We start from the raw sequence: 20610 nt of genomic DNA on the forward strand, positions 1-20610 counted from the left end.
GGAGCAGAAACACACCCACTGGCACCACAGACACCCTCCCAGCCCCTTGCTCCTCACCCCATCACCCATCCAAGGCACGGCGTTCATTTCTCCACACTGCCTGGATTTTGTGTGTTTGGGGTTGGTACCTGCTGGCAGCTCCGGGACCGGAATATTCCCACCGGAATATTGGTGCTGGAAGGAGCTCTCTCTGCACTGGGGTCCCACCTCCCCATGCTGGATGTTCATACTCCCTAAAGAGGGGTCTCTCACCCAAACGGATTGTCTTGGGCTGGATTACAGTCTCTTTATCCCAGCTTAACATGTAGGAAATCCCAGAAACAGCCCTGAAGGAGTGTGTTCATGAGAGCTTATCCATGCTTAAAGGTTGTATTCATTTAGCTACTTTTGCATCCATTTTTAGTTAAGGTCTGTGCAGCTTTGTGGGCAGCGAGACCTTGTAGGGAGGAAGGCTGTGTGGTTCTTTGTTTTCCCATTAACTCATCTGGTTGGGAATCGCAGCTCTTTAATTAAACGAGCGCAGTACAGAATGGCCCTGAGGTGCTGTTCTGAGACACTTGCGTTCACATCTGCTTTTGGGTAAAACTGGGCCTGTTTGAGGTTGGCCTGTGCTATTGTGTGTCCGAGAGCAGGAGGAAGCAGCGAATCAATCACTGGGGCTCCATCCTAAGGTTTCACAGGGCGTTTTACCTCCCTCCCAGCAAACATCCCCATGTGTGCAACCGGCAGAGACCACTGGAGTGAGCACCTCACCCTTCCTGGGGGATGCAGGGAATCGCAGCAGCAGCACAAGGATTTAATTAACCAACATATGGAAAGCTGAGGGAAGCGCTGGACCCGGCTCAGAGCCACCACTGGGAGCGGAGGGCGGTGCCGACAGCCGGGTCCATCGCCTGTTGTTGTTTAAGTTGAGCTTCCCCCACCCCCTTTGCGTTTTGCTCAGTCAGTAAATGGCTTCGTGTAAACTCCTACGGCACAGGCGGGAATGCCGTGGGCAGTCGGGCTGGGATCCGTGCGTATCATCTGATGTTTCTGTCCATGTGGCATTTGTTTGGGTTGCAATCAGGAAAAGCTGCTGCATCTACAGTTGCCAGCAGTGCATACAACAGCCTGACTGTGGCCAAGAGGGCGTGGAGACTGGCAAGGAGAAGTTGATTCCTTGGAGTTTGGGGTTTTTTTTCACCTCCTGATCTGTGGGCTGGACCTTGGTGAGGTCCGTTTTTAGTTGATGATAGATTGGAAGAAAAAAAGTTTAGGCTGTGCTTAAAACTGTAGCATCCATTGGAAGTGCTGAGAAAGGAAGGTGGTAGGTTTGCATAAAACACTTCCTTGCTACCACTTTTAGGTGCTGGGACAACTGACAAGGGCGTTTAAGGGTTGTGGTGCTAAAAGCCAAGTGACCACCCTTAACCAGGCTGGCCCTGAGCACAGAAACACCACTGACCCTGGGAACAAAGGATCCTCCTGAACCCAAACATGTTTGTGTTAATCCTGACTGCTTCCTGGCAGCCAGGGGGGAGGAAGCAGAGCCACTACCCCCAACAGATGTACAGTGAGGAGATTACAGGGTGCGATTAAACACCCTCTCCATCACATCCTCCCCTCCTTGGCCGGCGCATTAATGGGCTGTCCCAGGCTGCCTGCCAAGCTCGGGCAGATGTAACAGGCAGCAAATACTTAATCTCCCGTATCCGTGCCTGGTTTGGAGCTGTTTCCCAATGCCAAGGCTTCTGCAAACTTCCCTCGTGGGGAAGCTGGGAGCTGGGTTGGCTGTCCCTGCCTGCAAGGAGTGGCATGGGGGAAGGCAGGAGAACACATGGAATTCTCACCATCCAGAAACCATGCATTTAGCTGAAGTGCTGTTAAAACTAAAACTCAGGTACCCCTACATGAATAAAACAGGGTGCCAGAAAGGGACCAAGTGCCAGAAAAGTTGGGAAGGACTTTTTTTTTTTTGGTGGACTGACCTGCCTTTTGTCTGCTACACTTGGAGTAGATTTCAGGGCTGGGAAGGACTTGTTCCCTCTTTGTGTGGGTTTAGGTGGTGCCTGATATTGCTGTAGCCAGTCTTAGTGCCAAGTGCTGCTCTTCCCATGGAAATAACCTAGACTGGTTGCAAAAAATCAGCTATTCTACTGTGTGTTTAGGTTAATTAATATGGTAATGGCCGAGTATGTTCCATTATCAAACAAAAAACTGATTCTAAAATACAAGCACCCATTGTGGAAATTGTAGAGTTTGGAATTGTCATCGTGTGAGATGTGCAAAACCCTCATCAGTCAAGTGGGTTGGATTTGACTCAGTAAAAATTAATCAAAGTCACTTTTCTTGGGTGAGGGCTGTGGCCTCAGTTCCGGCACTGGAGCAGTTGCTGTTGTCTGAACCATGGGCTCCCTCCCAGTTCTGTGTGAAGGGGTCCAACACGAGCTCCTGTAACCACCAACGATGTGCCATTGTCTTGGGCAAAGGGAGAAGTTGCATCAGGTTCTGCTAATGACACGTGAATGGTCCATATTCCCCTGCTTGTGTTCTGGAGAGGATGTGGCACGGTCAGAGGCAGCACCAGGTGATACTCGGGAGTCTGGAAGCCACAGGAACATCCCCTGCACGGGGTGCACTGGCACAGGCAGAACTGCCTGTGGGTTTGCAGCTCCTCGAGGACAACACGGCTTGGGAGGGATCCCAGAAATGTGCACAGCTGTGATGGACCCACTGTGCTGCAGTCACACGGAGAACCGGATACCTCCCGTCGTGCCATCCCAGGAATCTCCATGGCCGTGCACAGAAATGCCTTTTCCTGAGTGCAGGAGACAACTGTTTGGCAAACAACAGCAGCCTGGGCTCCAGGGAGAACGTTGTTTCCAGTAGCTGCCAGGCTGGAGGCAGTAAGAAGAGGCAAGGGGAATGACTCGGGACGAAGGTCTAAGCGGCACCATCTGCTTCAGAAGGGCATAGTTTCTAATTCGGCAGCAGAGGAGGCTCCTGGAGTTAAGTAATTGGGAATAGCAGGCTCCTGGCTGGAAAGTGTGCCAACCCTCCTGGCAAAAAGCTGTTAAATCTCTGTTGCTGGCGTGTGAAAGCAGTTCTGTATAACACGGCTCCAAAGGCTGTTTTTAACCCTTGGTGTACGTAAAAAACCACCATGAGGCACTTTTGATCTTGGAATGGCATGTGGCCAGGTGTTGGGAATAAAGGGGGAAGGTGGGTCCTCATCGAGGTATGTGAGCAGCTCCAAGTCTGATCCTCCAATGCTTCCAACAGCCAGATGTGGGCTGCCAAAAATGCACACAAAATGGTGCCTGTTTTAACAGCTTTAGCAGGAAAATACAGGGTGTGATGAATGATTCATGAGGATCAGTAGAACCAAGGTATTTACTGCCCCTTAAAACCAGGGCCTGCCTGCCAAGGAGTGCATTTGCAAGGTGAGTGATCACAAAATCCTCCGCCAAGCTTTTGGGACACCCAGTCATACACTTGGCTCTGCTCTTGCTCCAGCCCTTACCCCGCAGTCTGCAAACATGTCCAGCTCAGACGAGGAGCCTTTCATTCTCCAGATGAAAGCACGAGCTGTTGGGCATCTCCCAGCGAGCACAGATACAAACAAGTCCACATTTCACACTCCCCCCTCCTGGGGTGGCTTCCTTGGAAGCTTTGGCCTTCATCCTGTTTGTCTGATTCGCGATCAAAAGAGCGTTGCTGCCTACGTGTGTCTTGAAGCAGTTCCTTCTATCGTGTCTCATATAAACGTCCAATTTCTTCATTAAAATAAAATTAAGGCAATGCAATCAAATAAGATCTGTCTCTGCAGTCGTCGTCTTTTGCTGATAGTGAGACCAGGGCTGGGCAAAGCTCTTTTAGGACCTTCTTTGGTGTGCAGGGGAAGAGGATGCTGCACAGCCATATGGGTTTTCCTGCCAGGGGGAAAGTTGGATCTGAGAGCCTGAGCCCCAGCCATCCTGGAGATGAAACAGTTGGATTGTGAAACATGTATTTTTTTCAAGTTTGATCTGGATGTTTTTTAATCCTCCTCAAATTAAAGGAAAAATCTCTTGTTTGGCCCAAAACAAAATTATGTTTTCTTTGGCTAGCCAGCCAAAAAATCAGCTCTGTCCCCAGTGTTGGTCCAAGCTCCCATGCCAGTTGTGCCTCCACAGCAATCCTGCTCCATGCAGCTTTACCAGTCCTGTATTAGAGCCTTGTTGCTTAAGAGTTTGCAAGAACAAGAGAGCTCAGTCACTTGTATAGTTCAGCTATTCTGGTTAAATTTGTAAATATTTGTTCATATTTCATCTCTGTTTTATGGATGTTTTTCCGTGTTCTGCCTTTTTAAGCTGTTTAATCATGTAAACTGCTTTAACTTTATTTTGTGAGGTTTTACAAAACGTTTTTTTATATATGTATATATTTGCTTTTATGCCTGGTGAAGCACAGTTTTTGATGCAGCTGCAAGGTTTCCATCGCCTACAGAACTAAAAGCCCTTTATATGAAGGAGGTTCTTGGTCAGGAAACAGATGAACTTGATGTACTTTAGGCACCACATTTTCACCTCTGCAGTCTCCTGTGGGATATAACCAGTGAACCTGGTAGCTATCCCAAGAGTTTTAGGTGAACTAGGATTTATGGATTAATTTTGTATCCATTTTCTTGTGCCTTGTCCCTTGGCTCCAATTATTTATGGACTTTGGTCTTCAGCAGAGGACAGACCTGCAGACCTCTGTACCATACTGCCAGCCCCATCCTCAGCTGAGAACCTGCAGCTTGGTGGGGGAAGAGATGGGAATTCTTCCAGTTCCTGGTGCTGTTAGTGGTGTGCTGGGTCTTTTCTTCCCTTAATGTTTGTTATCCTCCTCAGGAAACGTGCCGGAAGTGCCAGGGGCTGTGGAAGGAGCACATGAACCTCACCTGTGAGCAGCTGGCTGAGAAGGATGACATCAAATACAGGACATCCATGTAAGTGAACTCCATAACCAGGGAAGAACAGGAGTGTGGATGAACCGGTAATCGGAGTACACTGGGCAATGGTGTGGAGGGGGCGAGACCCCCCACTGCCCTCGTGACCCTCAATTTCTGCTGGCTGTCACTGCCTTCCACCAGAGGGGTCCTGGGGATGTCAGAGCTGAGGGGTCAGACGGCTCCCAGGATGGGATTTCTGTCTGTGAAAGATACTTGGCAGCAGATCCAGCTGGTAATTCGAGAATGTGGGAAAGTTGTCACCAGCCCAGCCTGCTCCTCTGGCTGCCCCGGTGTCTCCAGGCTGGCACCTGGTCCTGCTTGGAGGTGAGAAACCCCCATTGGCATTGCTGGGGGGAGAAGGGAGGTGTTGCACAGAGGCAAAGAAGCTATTGAGTCACAGTAAATCGTTATTACCCTTTGAAAATCTGGAGTGGAGACCTGCACTGTTTGCTCAGCTGCTGCTTTGTGAGAGAGGATGTGTTTTCTTGCAGAACCTTGTCCCTGTTTCTAACCAGTTTGTCGGAATTGTTACAGAAGAGAGTCACATTTTGAAATGGGCAGGTGTCAATTCTGAGTGTTTCCGTGAATTCTTTTCAGTTTAATTTCTCTTGTTGCTACAATAAATGACAAAATCCTCTGCCTTTAGGAAATAAGGGAAGGTTCATCCATGGAGTTACACGTCTGGTGCAGCCAAGTGGGGCTTGCCCACATTGCCTAATCCTTTCCTCTGATTTAGTGTGTCTGGCCTGAGTTGAGGTTTTGAATGGGATTTGAATGACTGTTGCTTGCTCATCCCTCAGTCCCTAATTCAGAATAAAATCTTTACAGATTTGATAGCACTTCTTTTCTCTGCCACTCCTTTCCCTGTAAGAAAGAGGGGTGAGAGGGAGGAGGAACGAGTTGTCGTGTCCCTAATAAGGAAAAACATACAGGTTTCAAAACCTTTAGCAGAATGTTGCTGTGCATAGATGAGTCTACTGTCTGATACAATAAAAACTTCCTTTTGAAGCCCTGCATAAGGAAAGGGAAGCACAGCTGGAGCTCAGGCCAAACTTCCTGCCTTGCTCAAAGTTTCCAAAAAAAAAATCTGCATCGACAGCATCCTGTTGAGTAGAGGAGGGAAGAGCAGCTGCAGCTTGGAGGAAAGTCAGTCTCAAGTTGGGTTTTTTGTCTCTATTCTTAGCACATCTCCAAATGCCCAAGTGCAGGTCATGCTGGGTATAACTGTGCGGGAGCTTTGGGTGGCTGCAAAGCAGGGAAGTTCCCACCTCACCACTCCCTACTCCTCTGGTTGTGCTGCTGGAGCAGTTTGTGGGGCTGTGATCCTCAAAAACACCTCCCTGCCATCTCCCAAGTAGCTGAAGTAGCTGGGTGGAGATGCCTGGCTAAGGATGATCCTTCCCCACTGCCAGGCCAGCACAGAACTGTGCTTCCCTCCATGAAAACACACTGTCTTTGCTCTTCTGTCATCAAATTTCACTTCTAGGTTGTGAATTAAAGCGTAACGTGATCTCCAGCGGTTAGGAAATTGGCCCTTAGGATGATAATATATATTCTTAAGTCTTTTAATTAAATGACCAAGGCTTTCTTCCATTTCTGTGCCAAAATAGTATTGCTGCGAGCTGAGCCTGTGCTGGAGCGCGTGTCGCTGCCAGAGTGTCCCTTGGGAACAGGGACTGTGCTTTGTCCTGGATTCCCACTTGTGCTCTGTTTAGAGTGAACCCATCTCTTAAACCTAAAACAGCAATTTTCCAATTTTCTGGAAAATCTTAGGAGAAGAGGGAAAGCCGAGACTCTGTGGGGAAAGATGTGACTATTTTTCACTTCCTGATTTAAATTTAACAAAAAAACCAAATAAATCTGGAGTGTAGCAGCCAGGCTTGGAAAAGAATGTATGGTCGTGGCAACTTGTAGCCAGAGCAACATAAAACCAGCTAGAGGTGACAGCCAAGGGTTTGCTTTTCCTGAACTTTATCTCCCTGGCTGTATTTCTCCGCAGCCAAGTCAAGCATCCACGTGCCCTTTGGCCCTTGAACTTGCCGCTCCAATTCCTCCCAAACCAGAGCCTGGTGCTTTGGCTCTCATGGAAACCAGGATCAGGGCTGCAGCATGCAGCCAGTGATTGACTTTTTTTTCCACTTATTTTGTTCTTCAGTTGTCGTGGGCTGTCTCCAAGTGGAGCTGAGCCCGGACCTCTTTGGGACAGCGGTGGAGTGTGGGGATGGTGTAGGAGGAAAGAGGAGGGGGCTAAAGCATCACTGGGGCAGCGTAACAGTAGTTGTACCACAGGCTGGTGAGTCAAACACCCCTTTGGTAACTCTTCTCCCTCCTCCTGCAGAGAAGAGAAGATGACAGCTGCCCGGATTAGGAAATGCCACAAGTGTGGGACCGGCCTGATTAAGTCCGAGGGCTGCAACCGCATGTCGTGCCGCTGCGGCGCCCAGATGTGCTACCTCTGCCGGGCTGCCATCAACGGCTACGACCACTTCTGCCAGCACCCCCGCTCCCCCGGGGCACCCTGCCAGGACTGTGCCAAGTGCTCCCTCTGGACAGATCCCACAGTAAGTAACAAAGGGGTTTTGTGAATGATTCTCACCCCAGTTTCAATCACCGTTGCTCACCGGCACATTGAAATATGCGCCTTCCACTGGGGAGAACAGCTGGTTTTAGCCAGCTCGACTTTTTTCCCTTCCCAAAGGCAGCTAAAAACCACTCTGTCCTGCATCAGCACAGGGTCACATCTGACCACAGCTTGGAAGGAGCTTGTGTCGCTTTAGGTAAAACAGCTTCTGTCAGATGAGGGCTGGAAGTGCTCTGAGCACTGTTTGGGGGAGCGAGGCTTGTGGAAAGAGCTGGTGGGGAGCTGCTGGCTCCAGGCACAATAGCTGGCATTGGGATTATTGGGACTCATTCCTACTTTTGCAGCTGAGATGGTGTTGGCATGGCTTGGCATCTGGAGGGAAAGGGAATTGTGGTTTTGGTGCCCAGATCATCTGACTGCTGGTTCTGAGTCCCATCACAGAGATGGACCCGTTGGAAAGCTGTCTGGGAACCTGGAGTTGTAGTTGAGTCTGTTCTCAGGGCTGTTGTGAACAGCTGCAAAGGGAGAGCTGAAGCATGGAGAGAGCTGTGAGGGAAGCTGTAGTAACATAATACAGCTCATAGCTGTGACAGACATGGGAAAACTTGCTGCAGCATCTCTGTAAATAGAGGTCTTCAATACCAGAAATCTAGAAGGAATGTTGGTAGGAGCAGGAGTTGAATTTCCTGATTTCAGCAAAGCTGTAGAGCAACAATGTGGATCTGCCTTCCCTGGGCTTGTCTGAGCTTCCTTTTTCCCAGTGTTTCTTTGTCTCGGGCTTCTGTAGCTTTCCAGGCTGCTCCCAGCCCCCCTCTCTGCAGGGGATGTGCACAATCCTGTGTCTGCATGGTGCCAAGGAAAAGCCACTCTAAATCCTTCCCTTCTACCTGCAGGCTCTTGGGGATCTCCCAGCATGTCTCAACCAGCGTAAACTTCCTAGTCCTCTGCTTGCCTGCTTTTATTCCCTGCATTATCCTGTCAATGTGAGCTGTTAAACCAACACAGACACCTCCTTCCAGGCACCCCTCTAGCGTTTCCAACACCTGGTTACGTGCTTCTGGGATTCCTGTCCCACTGCTCCCCATTTTCCACCAGGATGCGAATCCAGGGTTCGGCAGCGCTGTCATCCGTTGTTCCCGTCAGGCTGGTGATTGTGCTGGGTGATGGCATTTGTTCAGAGCCAGAGAAAACATGAGGCCCCTCAAAAAGCTCATACTGTACTTTCAAATAAATAAATAAATAAGCAGCACAAAGAGGCCACTGTCACCAGGCCCTTTCCAGCTCTCTAATTAACCGATGTTGTGGCAAAGAAAAATTTCCCGCTGTCAGCACAGGACTGGCACTGCCTGCCCTTGTATTTTTTTATTATTTTTTGGATGACAGAGCGCTGGTGGGCTGGGGAGGTGAAGTTGGGTGACTGTCCTTGCTGCAGTGCAAAGAGTAACGTGAGACTCAACTGCTGGCTTGAAGCTGAAATGGTGGTGGGTACCTGTGTGTGTTTTCCTCCTTCATAAGGGGCTTAGTGACACCATCCCAGCCCTTCCTGGGTGATCTGTGCTCTCATATGGGATGTGAAAACAGGAGTTATCCTGGTGGGTGTGAAGAGGAGAAAGGAATTGGAGGATTTGAAAGAGCAAAAGACCATTGCATCAGCAGTGTCCTGTCCATTGTCAGGGATGATGTCCACCTGTGAAGGATCTGGTTTGGGTCTCGCTCTCTATTATTTACAGCAAAATTCAGGTTTCTTTAAAATGGGGAACCCTTGTTCTTTTCCACATGTTTAATGTTTTCCGAGCCTGAAATGATTCTTGTGAAAGTATAAGTAAAACCTATTCATTAGCTTGGGTTAAAAACAAATTAAAGACAGTCCTCTAGGAACGGCATCTCTTAGTCTTTGTCTCAAGTGATCTTGAGAGAGTAAAGCAGAAGCTTCAACATTTCCCATAATTAAAGGTTAGTTAAAATCTTGTCCCTACGCTGTAATCAGGCTGGAGTCTGATTGAAGAGTATCGCTGCAATATTTGCTGGCTCTGGGACAAGCTGCAGTCGGGCTGTGGGCAGCAGGAATTGTTTAATCCCTGCGTTTCTTCTGGAGCTAATTGGTGCCCTGTGCCCCTGTAGGAGGTGAACATGTTCCAGGAGCTCTTCCCAGGAAGCTGCTTGGCCAAAACTCCTCGTGTGCCTGTCCTGCAGCCCATGTGGGCTCTGGCTCGGCTTGCTGGGAGCTGCAGGAGGGGCTGACGCAATATTGCCAGAGACAAAGCTCGGGAAGGAGCAGTGGGAATAAAGCTGTTAGAAAGCATCCAAAGGAAAGCTATGAAGATGGGGAAAGGTCTAGAGGGGCCATACAAGGAGCAGGTGAGGTCACTTGATCTGTTCAGTTGGAGAAGAGGAGGCTGAGGTTAGACCTCATCAGGGTCTGCAGCTTCTTCCTGAGGGGCAGCAGAGGGGCAGCTCTGATCTCTGCTCTCTGGTGACTCAAGGGAACAGCACGAACCTGTGTCAGGGGAGGGTTAGGTTGGATATTAGGAAAAGGTTCTTCCCCCAGAGGGTGCCTGGGCACTGAACAGGCTCCCCAGGACAGTGGTCGTGGCCCCAAGGCTGCCAGAGCTCAAGGAGCGTTTGGACAGTGCTCTCAGGGACAGGGTGGGATTGTTGGGGTGACCTGGGCAGGGCCAGGAGGTGGACTGGATGATCCTTATGGGTCCCTTCCAGCTCAGGATAGTCTATGATTCTATAAACTGGCTCTGGGACACGGGGGCTGTGTTTGCCCTGATTTCTAAATATCTGTGGCAAACCTGAGCTTGCTGTGTGCATTTTATCCAGCTTTTACAAATCCCGCGATGCAATTTGATTAATGCATTCTGGCTGTTTTGGTAAACCAGGTTCTGCTCTCGAACGTATCATTTTGAATTTAATACTCATCTCTGGGCTATCAGTAATGTTGCACAGAGGCTTTTTTTTGGCTTCAAAGTTTAAGATGTTTTCAGTAAACTCTCCAAACCCTCCCGAAGGCCCATTGCTAAAGTTCAAAGCAGAAGGCTAATCATCATGAGGTGTTTGCAATTATCCCTCCTTCTGGTGTCATAAAAAGATGATGCTGAGCGAACACTGTGCAAAACTTCAAATGCATTAAGGAAATGCATGAAGCGCACGGCGCTGCCTTCAGGATTTGGAAGGGGGGGGAAGCTCCCCTAAATTTAGGATGTGGGGTTTGTGGTGGATTTTTGTTGGTTTTTTTTTTTTTTAACTGCTGTAAAATGCCTCGGTCATAAGCATATGGTTAATCCAGGGAATTCGCAGAAAGCCATCCATGTGGAATGCCTGTTGCTAAAATAACTCTGCATTTCTTAAACGCCAGCGTGTGCTTCGTCCCCATCCCGGCCCCCCTTTTCCTGCAGCACTGCGGATGCCCTGTTCCAGTTACAACACAGCCTGCTTTTATCCCTGCTTCCTGCTGCATGGAGGAACACGCCGGAGACAGCCGATGCCTGTTCTTGCTCAGGCTCTCCGCAGCTGATCTGGGAATGATTTGAAACAAAACCCCTTAGTCCTTTGGAAGCCTCTGTCGCGAAAAATCATTTCAAGTTTATTAGTAACGGCTGCGGCCACACGTACGTGGAAAAAGAAAGCAGTAGAAGGGGGCAGAAGGGGGGAGGCAGCGGTGGTGGAGCACTTTCTAAAGTAGGGGAGGGGTTGCACAGCCCAGAAATAGTCACCAGGTCTCTTGTTTTCCCTCCTTTCAGGAGGCGGCAGCCGCTTTCCTGTGACACTTAATAATTAAAGATAACGAGAAGCACAGGAGATAAAAACAGAGCTTTCAAAAGCTCCCTGGCTGGCACTTTTGTTCTGGGCAGAGGAGGTTTTATTTGGGGGGAGGTTGTCTCTGTGTGACTTGCTGAGCTTTTATCTCCTTTGCTGCTGTATTTTCTCATTCCCAAGGGCAGCTTGTTTCTCCTTGGGCTCTTTCTGCATGTGGCAGGACCCTGTGTGGGTGCTGGATGAGGCTTCCCTGCACCACCATTGTTGTAACAGGCCTCCCTGCCATGAAAAAGTGTCTCTCTTAGCAACCCAGCCCGGCTCCTCAGCTAATCCATCCACAGACCGAGCCATCCGTTCTGCTGTGATTGGCTCCGTGCTCCCGCATTCCCTGGATTCAATGGGAGAGGGCTGAAAGGAGAAGCCTCCTCCATGCCCAGATCCTTTCCCAGGTGGGGATCCAAGGGCAGGCTCCCACACTGACCAGGGATGAGTGTTTATTTTTTTTGGCTCTGGGACTGGGGATGGCTCCTGCACGGAACATCCTGACGGTGAGTCTGGGGCAAAGCTCAGTCCTGTTTTGCCTCTTGAAAACACAGCTGCTGTTAAATAAGCACTTTTGTTTTCTGCAGTGTTTGCAGATAAAGAGGGTGAATACATCTCAGAGATCCTTTGCATTTTCCTCTTGGCCACCTCCCTTCTCCCGTGATGCAGCGGAGCGTGGGGAAGGGCTGTGCTGAGCATTGCCTGCATTTCTGCTCTCACAGGAGAGCCAAGTTACATCCTTGCTCCAAAAACACATGGGCTGGCCAGTGCTGAGACTCCCTCAGGGGGTGGGGGGTTGCTTTTTTCTTTCTCTTCTTTCTTTCCCCCTTTTTTTTTTTCTTGCTGTAGGCAAAGCAGCTGACAGGAAGATGACTGGTAACTTGACAAGATGAATCCCCTCAGTCCACACAGCCTGTGAACAGACTATTAAAATTATAATCTAATCCTTTATTAAGGGGCATGAACCTGCTCAGGAAAACGGACACAAGGAGCTTTTGAAATCTGCAGCCTCCACCTCATGTGATGTTAAATGGTTTCTCACCACAAAACCAGCCATAAGTGTGCTAATGAAATCTTAATTTTTGGTGTGGGTGCTTCACCCTTCGATGAATCTGTCATCTCTCTCTAATTACTGTGGAATCAAAAAAAAACCTTTGCTTCCAAAGAATTAGAGGTGTTTTGCAAAATTCACTAAAATAGCACTGAGACTTTTTTTTTTTTAATTCTAACCCGCACAATATGTATTAAGCAGAACTTGTGGCATCAGCTTTCTTTCAGGAACACCCTAAAATTATCTTGCTGTTTACATATCATCAGTTCTTTTGTTCCATCGGGGATGTGGCTCTTTCCTAAATACTGCAGTTATTGAACTGTGCTGTGTATTCATCACTTGCCAAATTTAATGTCAACCTCTTAAGTAGGAAGGTGCAGTGTATTTTTGTTCTTTTGATATTAATGGATACCAGTTTTTCAGAAATACTGATGCAAAAAAAAAAAAAAACAAGTTCCAGGCCAAGGCTTGGTATGTGGGATTAAGTGTAAGCACTTCTTAACCTTCCAATGGGAAAATACACTTTTATCAGCAGAGAAGCAACAGAGCTGATAAGTTCTGTTCTTGGGCACGGGGTTTGTTGTGCCTCTGCTGCAATTTGCAGAATTAGTCAGGAACTCATCATCCTGATCCAGGTCTGTTCCTGGCAGGTTTTTTGCACCCAGGGCGTGCTGTGAGCTGAAACCCAAGAGGGGTTAAGTGGGGATCTCTGGCTGTTGCATTTGTGGGGGTGTGTTTTATGTTGTCCTTGGGAGTTAGGAGTGGTTTTGGAGGCCTGGCAGATGGGGTTTGCTGTTCCGTGTTTCCCGTGGCGCTCTGGGAGCCGCAGTAATTGAAGCAGCGTCACCCTGGTGAGGGTGCAGGTGGCTCCTGGCCCTGGGGCAGATGGATGTGTCCAGCCCCATTAGGAAGGAGGTCAGCTGCAGTTTAAACTGGGAGGGTCGAGCAGCCTTTGCTGCAGGAGGATGTGCAGTTGTGCTCTTGGTGTGTCTGATTCTCCAGGTTTGTGCAGGGCTGACTGGAACTGCAGCATCACGGGTGGTGGTGTCTCTGGAAAGCACCATTTCAGAGGGTTAATCGTAGATTTTTGTTGGAAGGGACCTTAAAAATCATCTCCACCCCTCTACCATCGGCAGGGACACCTTCCACTAGCCCAGGTTGCTCCAAGTGCCATCCAACCTGGCCTTGGACACTTCAGGAATGGGGCAGCCACAGCTTCTCTGAGCAACCTGAGCCAGGGCCTCACCACCCTCATGGGAAAGAATTTCTTCCATAATCACAGACTTAGACTAAAGTAAAAGCTTTTTATTTTGAAGTTAAAAGATACTTCTGCATGTTTTTAGGCTTTAAGGTGAGGTTTGTACCTTTGTGTGAGGAGAGGAGATAGGGTGATCTTGCTCAGCTGAGCTTAAAATATATTTCATGACTTATAACTAAAAAAAAAAACAAAAACACCTTCAAGTACATCTTTTTCAGTAAGTAGCAATAAAATGTGAGTGGTGATTATCTCTATTTTCAACAGCATTGCAAAAAGATAGTCTGAGAAATAAAAAAAATGAAGTCTTAAAGCTTTGGGGCAACACTTTGAGAGCACTCCTGGGGCAGCAAAGGAGCAGGGGATGTTTGGTTGCCTGTGGAACATGCCCAGGTGGTTTTCCAGCCAGGGAACATCACAATCTGATACAAGGGGGGTAGTTAGACATTCCCTATAGGCTCAGAAGAGCTATTCTTCAGCAGTTTTTATGGAGATAGATAGGCTGTAATTAACAGTCCATGGAAGCAGCCTGCTTGGAAAAGAAAAAAGGCATGTCCTGGAAAGTCTTAATTTTAACCATTGACTCACAGGATAATAAAAGGGAGGGAAGTATTGAGTTTTTTGCTTTCTGCACATTAAGATAACTGCAGTCTCCCAGGGAAACCTTATCTGGTGGTGGAGGAGGGGACTTTTCCCCAAGCTTCCCAGGCATTGCTGCTGGACACGTGCAGGACTGTGAGATGAGAACTGGGAAGCTTAAAATAATATCAACATAGCTGCACACATGAAGCATATTTTGAATTTAGTTCCAGAGCACTCTTCAAAATACAGGATATTTTACATGTTGAGAGCGTTCAGGATGAAATTTGTGTGCTTTGGCAGTACTGAAATTAGGATGAATCAAACAGAGCAGAGCCTTGTGCCTTGTGGGGTTCTTGGGTACTCTGCTGTTCCCCTTGCAGGAGCAAACCAAACGCTCCTTTGGGTGCAGGAGCACAGAGTGCCTGATGTTATGTGTCACCCAACAGCTCCTGTTCTCGACCTTCCCTCCCTAATAACCAGCACCAAGGATCAGACACGTTCCAGGAGGTTTGGCTGCTCTCTCTGAAAGCGCCAGGTAGGGTTTCACCCTGAGGGACACGGAGCAGCAGCAGCTCAGCCCTGCAGGGACCGGCAGGACCTCGCTGCCATCGCTGCACATATGGCAGTGCCTGGCACTGGGAGGGAGTTCTGTCCTCAGAGCTGTGGGCTCTGTGACCCTGAGAGCTGTTTTTTGTGTGGTGCAGTGCAGAATCTCACCCGAGGCCTCACCGCGCCGTTTGATCTCACCGATGCTCCTTTGCGTCGAGAGAACAGAGGCTGATGAGAGGCAGAAGGACAATTTCAATTTCTGGCTTGTCCTTGTGTTCTCAGCAGCAGCTCTGAATATTCTTGCTATAACCTCCAGACAGACATTAAAGAAACATATTGCGATTTATGCCCTTCTAAGAGTTACAGATAAGATCTAAATGGCACCATTTAGCTACTAGAGCCAGGATTTAAGTTGTGTTAATTCCAGCTGTTGGGCCAAAAACTCTACAAGTGCTAGTATAATGTAAATATTTAATAGACTATTGCCATTTAAAAGATTAACAGCTCTTCAGAGGGGTGGAACTGGGTTGCAGTTCTCTGGTTTCCATCAAGTCAATGAATTTTAGTGCTGATCTCCTTGGAAAGCTGATCCAAGCCTCTTGGTCATACTCCATAGAGTGCAGGTTATTTGTGCTGCAGTTCCCCCGTCGCAGCCTTGCTTTTGGCTAGACCTGGGCCAGCCCCAAACGAGGGCAATTCAGCCAAATTCACCCTTTTCTGTTTTCCCTGTGCTGAAAAGAAAAGCAGCATTGAGAGAACAGAAGGCTGCTGCAGCAGGAATTATCCCACTGACTTTGGGTATTCCTCTGATTTCCAGGAAGACGATGAGAAGATAATCCAGGAGATTCAGAAGGAGGCTGAAGAGGAGCAAAGGAAGAAGAATGGAGGTAAGTCTCAGTCTGTAGCTGTGCTTTGGGATCAGACTGAGGATAATGGGACAACATAGGGTTCCCAGCTGCTGACAAGTCTCTGTGTCTTCACTGGCTTCTGTTCCTCCCAGAAACCCATGTAACTTTAAAGTGCTGTTGCCTGCAGACTTTTGCTGGGACTGTGGGCAGGCACAAGGCTTGTGTCCAGCTCTCATGTGGCACCAGGTGTCCTGGGTGCACAGACCTGTCCCCTCTCCACTTCCACTTGGCAAAGTAGCTGAAGGGCAGCAAATCCTCTGTGCTGTGTTGTGGGGGGCACAGGGGCTGCCCCACATCCCGGGAGAAGGGGATGTTCCCCCTTTGTGGGGTGGCATTGATAAAGCAGCCAGCCTGGAAAGCTGGTGCTGTGCTCCGTGGCACCTGGAGCAAGGGAAGGGTAAGCAGTGATGCTGTGGGGAGCAGCAGGCTCTGGAATGTGCTGGGGATGGAAGGGCCAATGGCAAATGTCAGACCTTGGAGCCTGGGGAGTTTGGTTTGTGGGGTGACTGGTTCTTTGCTCTCCTCCCTCTGCAGAGAACAGCTTCAAGCGGATCGGCCCTCCCGTGGAAAAGCCCGTGGAGAAGATCCAGAGGATTGAAGTAATCCCCAGACCTGTCCCTCAGAACTTCCATCAGCCCCGGATGCCCCCGTACCCCTTCGTGCACCCGCCCTTCCCGCTGCCTCCCGTCCGGCCCATGTACAACAACATCCCCCTCAACATCGGCCCCATCCCCGCTCCCTACGTGCCCCCACTGCCCAACATGAGGGTGAACTTTGACTTTCCCCAGATCAACGTGCAGCTGGAGCCCAACTTGCCTATGCACTTTGGCCCTCAGCCCCGGCACCGGTTCTGACCTGGAGAGTCACTGCAGGGCAAAGCCACCCCATCACATCACCCTCTTCCCCCTCTGGCCCCTCTGGGTTTAACCAGCAGCCAGGGGACTCACTGTCCCTGCACTGCACCTTCTCTAGGGCTTCTCCAAACCTTTGGAATCCAGCATTTGCAGCCCTGAGGCAACAGGGCTTGGTGCTGCATTTCCAAGGGGTGGAATTCCACCCTGTGTTGGGCATCCAGATGTTTTGTTTTGACAAAGCCTGTTCAGGCAGCTGGTGGGAGGGAAAGTGAGACTTTGTGGAGCACAAGGATACAGCCATTCCTCGGGGGCTTTCCAAAAATCCCTCCTTCCTGCTGGCCAGAGCAGCTGCTGCACAGTCATGTGAGTCTTGGGAGAAGGGTGGAGAGACTTGGCATCTGAGTAAAACTTTCAGGAACAAGGTAACAGGAGGTGGCTGCCCCATCCTTCTGCCTGCAGAGAGGCACAGGGTTTGGGTTCCCATGTTCTCCAGCATCCCTGGACCCTGCTGGCACCTCCCAGCAGAAATAAACCATTCAAAACCAAGTCAATCTTGCATTTTTAGCACTCCTCACTCTGCAAGTGGAGTGAGGGGCTGCAGCAGCCATCCCATTGCTGAGATCTGTGGGAAGCCCAGAGCCATGTTCTGTTTGGGAGGTGTTAGCAAGTGGCAGATTTGGGTACTCAAATCCTTGGCTGGACTGAACTTTCCCCCTTTGAAGGGCTCAGTCTTTTCCCTCAGAGGTGGGTGCTTCCAAAATGTTGCCTTTGCTTTGCTGTTCTCCTCTGGCATCCCAAACCTCCTTCAGCTTCTGGCTGCAGTGCTCAGACAGAAGCTGGAACCACCTGGAGCTGAAGCTGTGCCCTTTATTACAAAAACTGCCTGGGAAACACCCGGATAGATGTGTAGGCAGTGCTCTGTGCTGCAGCAGGAAAAGTGGGAACAACTCCCATAGCTGTGCATGCAGACAGGGTGGGCCAGGAGCCCCTGTGCCTGAACCCCCACAACCCAACAGGCAACTGTAGCCTCATGCTGCAGGAAGCTGGCTGCTTCCATGGCACTAAATAACTTCTGAAAATGCGTGTGTCAGCTTAACTGGCTTTGGAAAAGTGTGTTAAAAGTTAAACCTGTGTATCGCAGGGCTTAGGAAGTGAGGGAAAAGCAAAACTTCCTTGTGAGAAGCGGTGGGTGCAGTGCTGGGCTGTGGGAGGAGGGTGGCACAAAGCCTTTTCCCCACAACCCTTGGCTGTGCTGTCTGGTACAGGCCCCTTCTAGAAAAGAAAATGGTTGGAGTGGAAAAAAAACCCTCTTCTTGGACTGCTTTTAGCAGCCCAGTTGTGCTGTTGTTCTCCAGATGGTTTGTTCTGGGCTTCATCCTGTTCTGTCCTGCTGGGAACCCTCTGGGTGCATTTCTCCTCCTGTTATTCTCCCCCATATTTGAGCATCCAGGTGTTTTGTGGGTTTAATTGGTTTTTTTTTCAGGTAAAACTCCCTGTCTCCACCTCACAGCTCCTGCCAAACCCTGTGTGCCGCTCTCCGCAACCCGGCCCCAGTCGGGTGTGCAGGGAGTGCTGGGTGCAGGGTGTCGGTGGGATGCTCCTGGACAGGAGCCTGGGACAGCATCTGGGGACTGTTGTCCCCAGGGAGGTCTCCCAGAGGGGACTTCCATGCCTTTTGGAGCTCAGACAGCAATTTTTCCCATTGCCTGTGGGTCGAACATACCCTGTGGCTGCTCCGCTCGGCTCGTCCATGCCGTGGTCTCTCTGGCATTAACAACCAACTGCTATTCCCTTGCTGCTGGAATTTTTCTTTTTTAAAATTAATTTATTTCTGGGGGCTGCAGGAGCTTTATGACTTGCTGCTCAGCTGGGTTTTAGCAGGTTTAAATGCTGCCTTACACCGAGTGATTCCTGTGGCAGCCAGGAGCAGGGTGTCCTGCTGGATTTGGGGAGGGAGGGATGTGTCACAGCAGCAGCAGGGGGTAAGAAAACAGAGACAGGTCAGAAGAAGCAGGGGGGGCTTCCCTTGTTGAAAGGCAATCCTGTTTTTTTAATAGGTGAGATACTTTGGGCTCAAGGGCTGATTTGGGTGAGCCCTCCAGGCTCCCTGAGGTGTTGGCCCTTCCCCAGAGGAGTGGGGGGGTGGGCAGCAACTGGGGCACAGCTCAGCTGCTGAACCAGTGGCCCAAACTATGAAGGAAATACGATGGTGATCCAGCAAAAACTGGTGGTCCAGTCCCACCTTTTAGTGTGTGCCTAGAGGTGTGTGGGCATGGAGAACTGAGCCTTGGCAGAGGGAAGTGCAGAGGGGGAGCAAGGAGGGATGGAGAAGCGTCAGGCAGAGGTTGGTGACTGATCCATCAGGGTCACTGCTGCCCTGGTTATGGTCCTAGAGGAGCCTGGAGGATGTAGGGGAAGAGAGGACTCTGATTCCCATGTCCTCTTCCAAAACCAAGAGCTTATTTGGGTCCAAGAGAAGATCAATAGATGCCTGGTCTGTGATGTGCACCGTGCCTGGCTCTGGGCTCCCAGCACTGCTCCTCTCCCCAAGGAAACACCCCTGGCACCAAAAAACTTGCAGCCAAAGCTCATGTTTGCTCCTCCCCCCTAACCTGAGAGACCTTGAGTTGTGGTTTCTGAGTCTCTGTTGATTTATTTAAAAAAAAAGAAAAGAAGAAAAAAGCCCCAAAACTTAGTGCACAACCACCAGATCCAGCTGTGACCTGGTCTCTAACTCCTCCATCCCCTTTTCCCTCCTGCCCCACAGTCCTTGGAACCACTTGTTTAAAGGTTTTAAAGGTCAAAAGGCATCGGGGAGGTTGCTGTGCCCAGGCTGATCCCATAACAGGTACTTCTTATGGCTAATTGCAGTGTCCCATTTACTTGCCTTAAAGGTGGAGAGAGAAACTTAGTATTTGCACTTAGCAAAATGTTGTATTAAAAGAAAAAAAACCTGTAAAGATGTGCATGTTCTGCAACTTTGTATAACAATAGCTGAAAATAAATAGGTGGTTTATTTAAAAAAAAAAAAGGAAAAAAAAACCCAAAAATATTTTTCTTTACATTCTGGTAGTAAACAGTTCTAATATTCTGTGTGTAAAAAGTTCCTGTATTATATTGTAATTTGAATTTTTTGTAAATAAATTTGTGCACTCTGGCTTTTACCTCTGTGCTTTTGAAACAGCCAAAACATCATCCTCCCATCCTGCCTGTGCTAGCCTGGTGCTGGGATAATGCCAGGGCGTGGGGCCAGATCGCAGCCTGTGCCAGTGAAACCTCCACAGGTCGCAAGGCAAAACCCATTTGACCCTCCTGGAACAGCTTAATATGTTCCACATGCTCCCAAGATAAAACTGGATGGGGTAGAAAATGGTTTCCAGTCTCTCCTGTAAATGGAATCCAGGATGGGGGGAAGGCTGGGGGGGTTCCCCTCTTGCAAGAGTGTTGGTGAATGTTGGTAAATGCAGAATCCGGACTTAAGGGGAAAAAAAGAAATGTGTGTTGGCAGCTGGGGGAGAGGGGAAGGATGAGAGTCCTTCCTGCAGCTCCAGAGTCCCTTCCCTGTGCAGGCACCCACTGCCAGAGCTGGCAAAGCTGCCTCCTCCCCAGGCCGGGTGTCACAGTTGGTGCCACAGCCATGCACACACGGGTGTCACAGTGAGGGCAATTGGAGCTGCTCAGCGTTTCCTGCTCTGCCCTGATTTCTCCCTGTTTATAGTCAGGAATGAACATCCTTCCTTCCTTTGGCCCTTACAGTGCTCTGATGGTGACGGTCTCTGCAGGCAAAGCCCTCCCGCTCTCCCCCCACAGTGTGTGTTTGGGGGGAGCTGGGGAGCTTCCCCTTTCCCAAACTTTGCTTTTTTCAAGCCAGCTTTACCTTTTTAAAGCCAAGCAGGAGCCTGCCAGTGCCCTGCAGGTGCCCAGCCAGGCTGTGGTGGTGAAGGGTGGCTGCTCTCAGTGCAGGAGTTGGCCCCAGTCCCCCGTAAGCACTTGCTGCAAGCCCCCTGCACAGCCAGCACTGGGCCTGGCCCCAGCATCACACCAGAGTGGGTTGGTTGAGTTTCAGGGCCGG

General features: G+C 49.6%; 1 protein-coding gene across 13 annotated transcripts in view; it reads left to right on the forward strand.

The window, feature by feature from the left end:
* The window catches only part of RNF216 (ring finger protein 216), a 77354-nt gene extending 57652 nt beyond the window's left edge, over window positions 1-19702 (forward strand). For all 13 annotated transcript variants that reach the window (XM_017813603.1, XM_017813599.1, XM_017813593.1 and 10 more), the window contains 4 exons: window positions 4854-4951; window positions 7293-7515; window positions 15594-15663; window positions 16219-19702. In XM_017813603.1, the coding sequence (XP_017669092.1) occupies window positions 4854-4951; window positions 7293-7515; window positions 15594-15663; window positions 16219-16538 (711 nt within the window). In that variant the 3' untranslated portion in view covers window positions 16539-19702. The remainder of the gene's footprint in view (window positions 1-4853; window positions 4952-7292; window positions 7516-15593; window positions 15664-16218) is intronic.
* Window positions 19703-20610: the final 908 nt, after the last annotated feature.

Source organism: Lepidothrix coronata, unplaced genomic scaffold, assembly GCF_001604755.1.
Source record: "Lepidothrix coronata isolate B3197 unplaced genomic scaffold, Lepidothrix_coronata-1.0 Scaffold41, whole genome shotgun sequence".
NCBI lineage: Eukaryota > Metazoa > Chordata > Aves > Passeriformes > Pipridae > Lepidothrix > Lepidothrix coronata.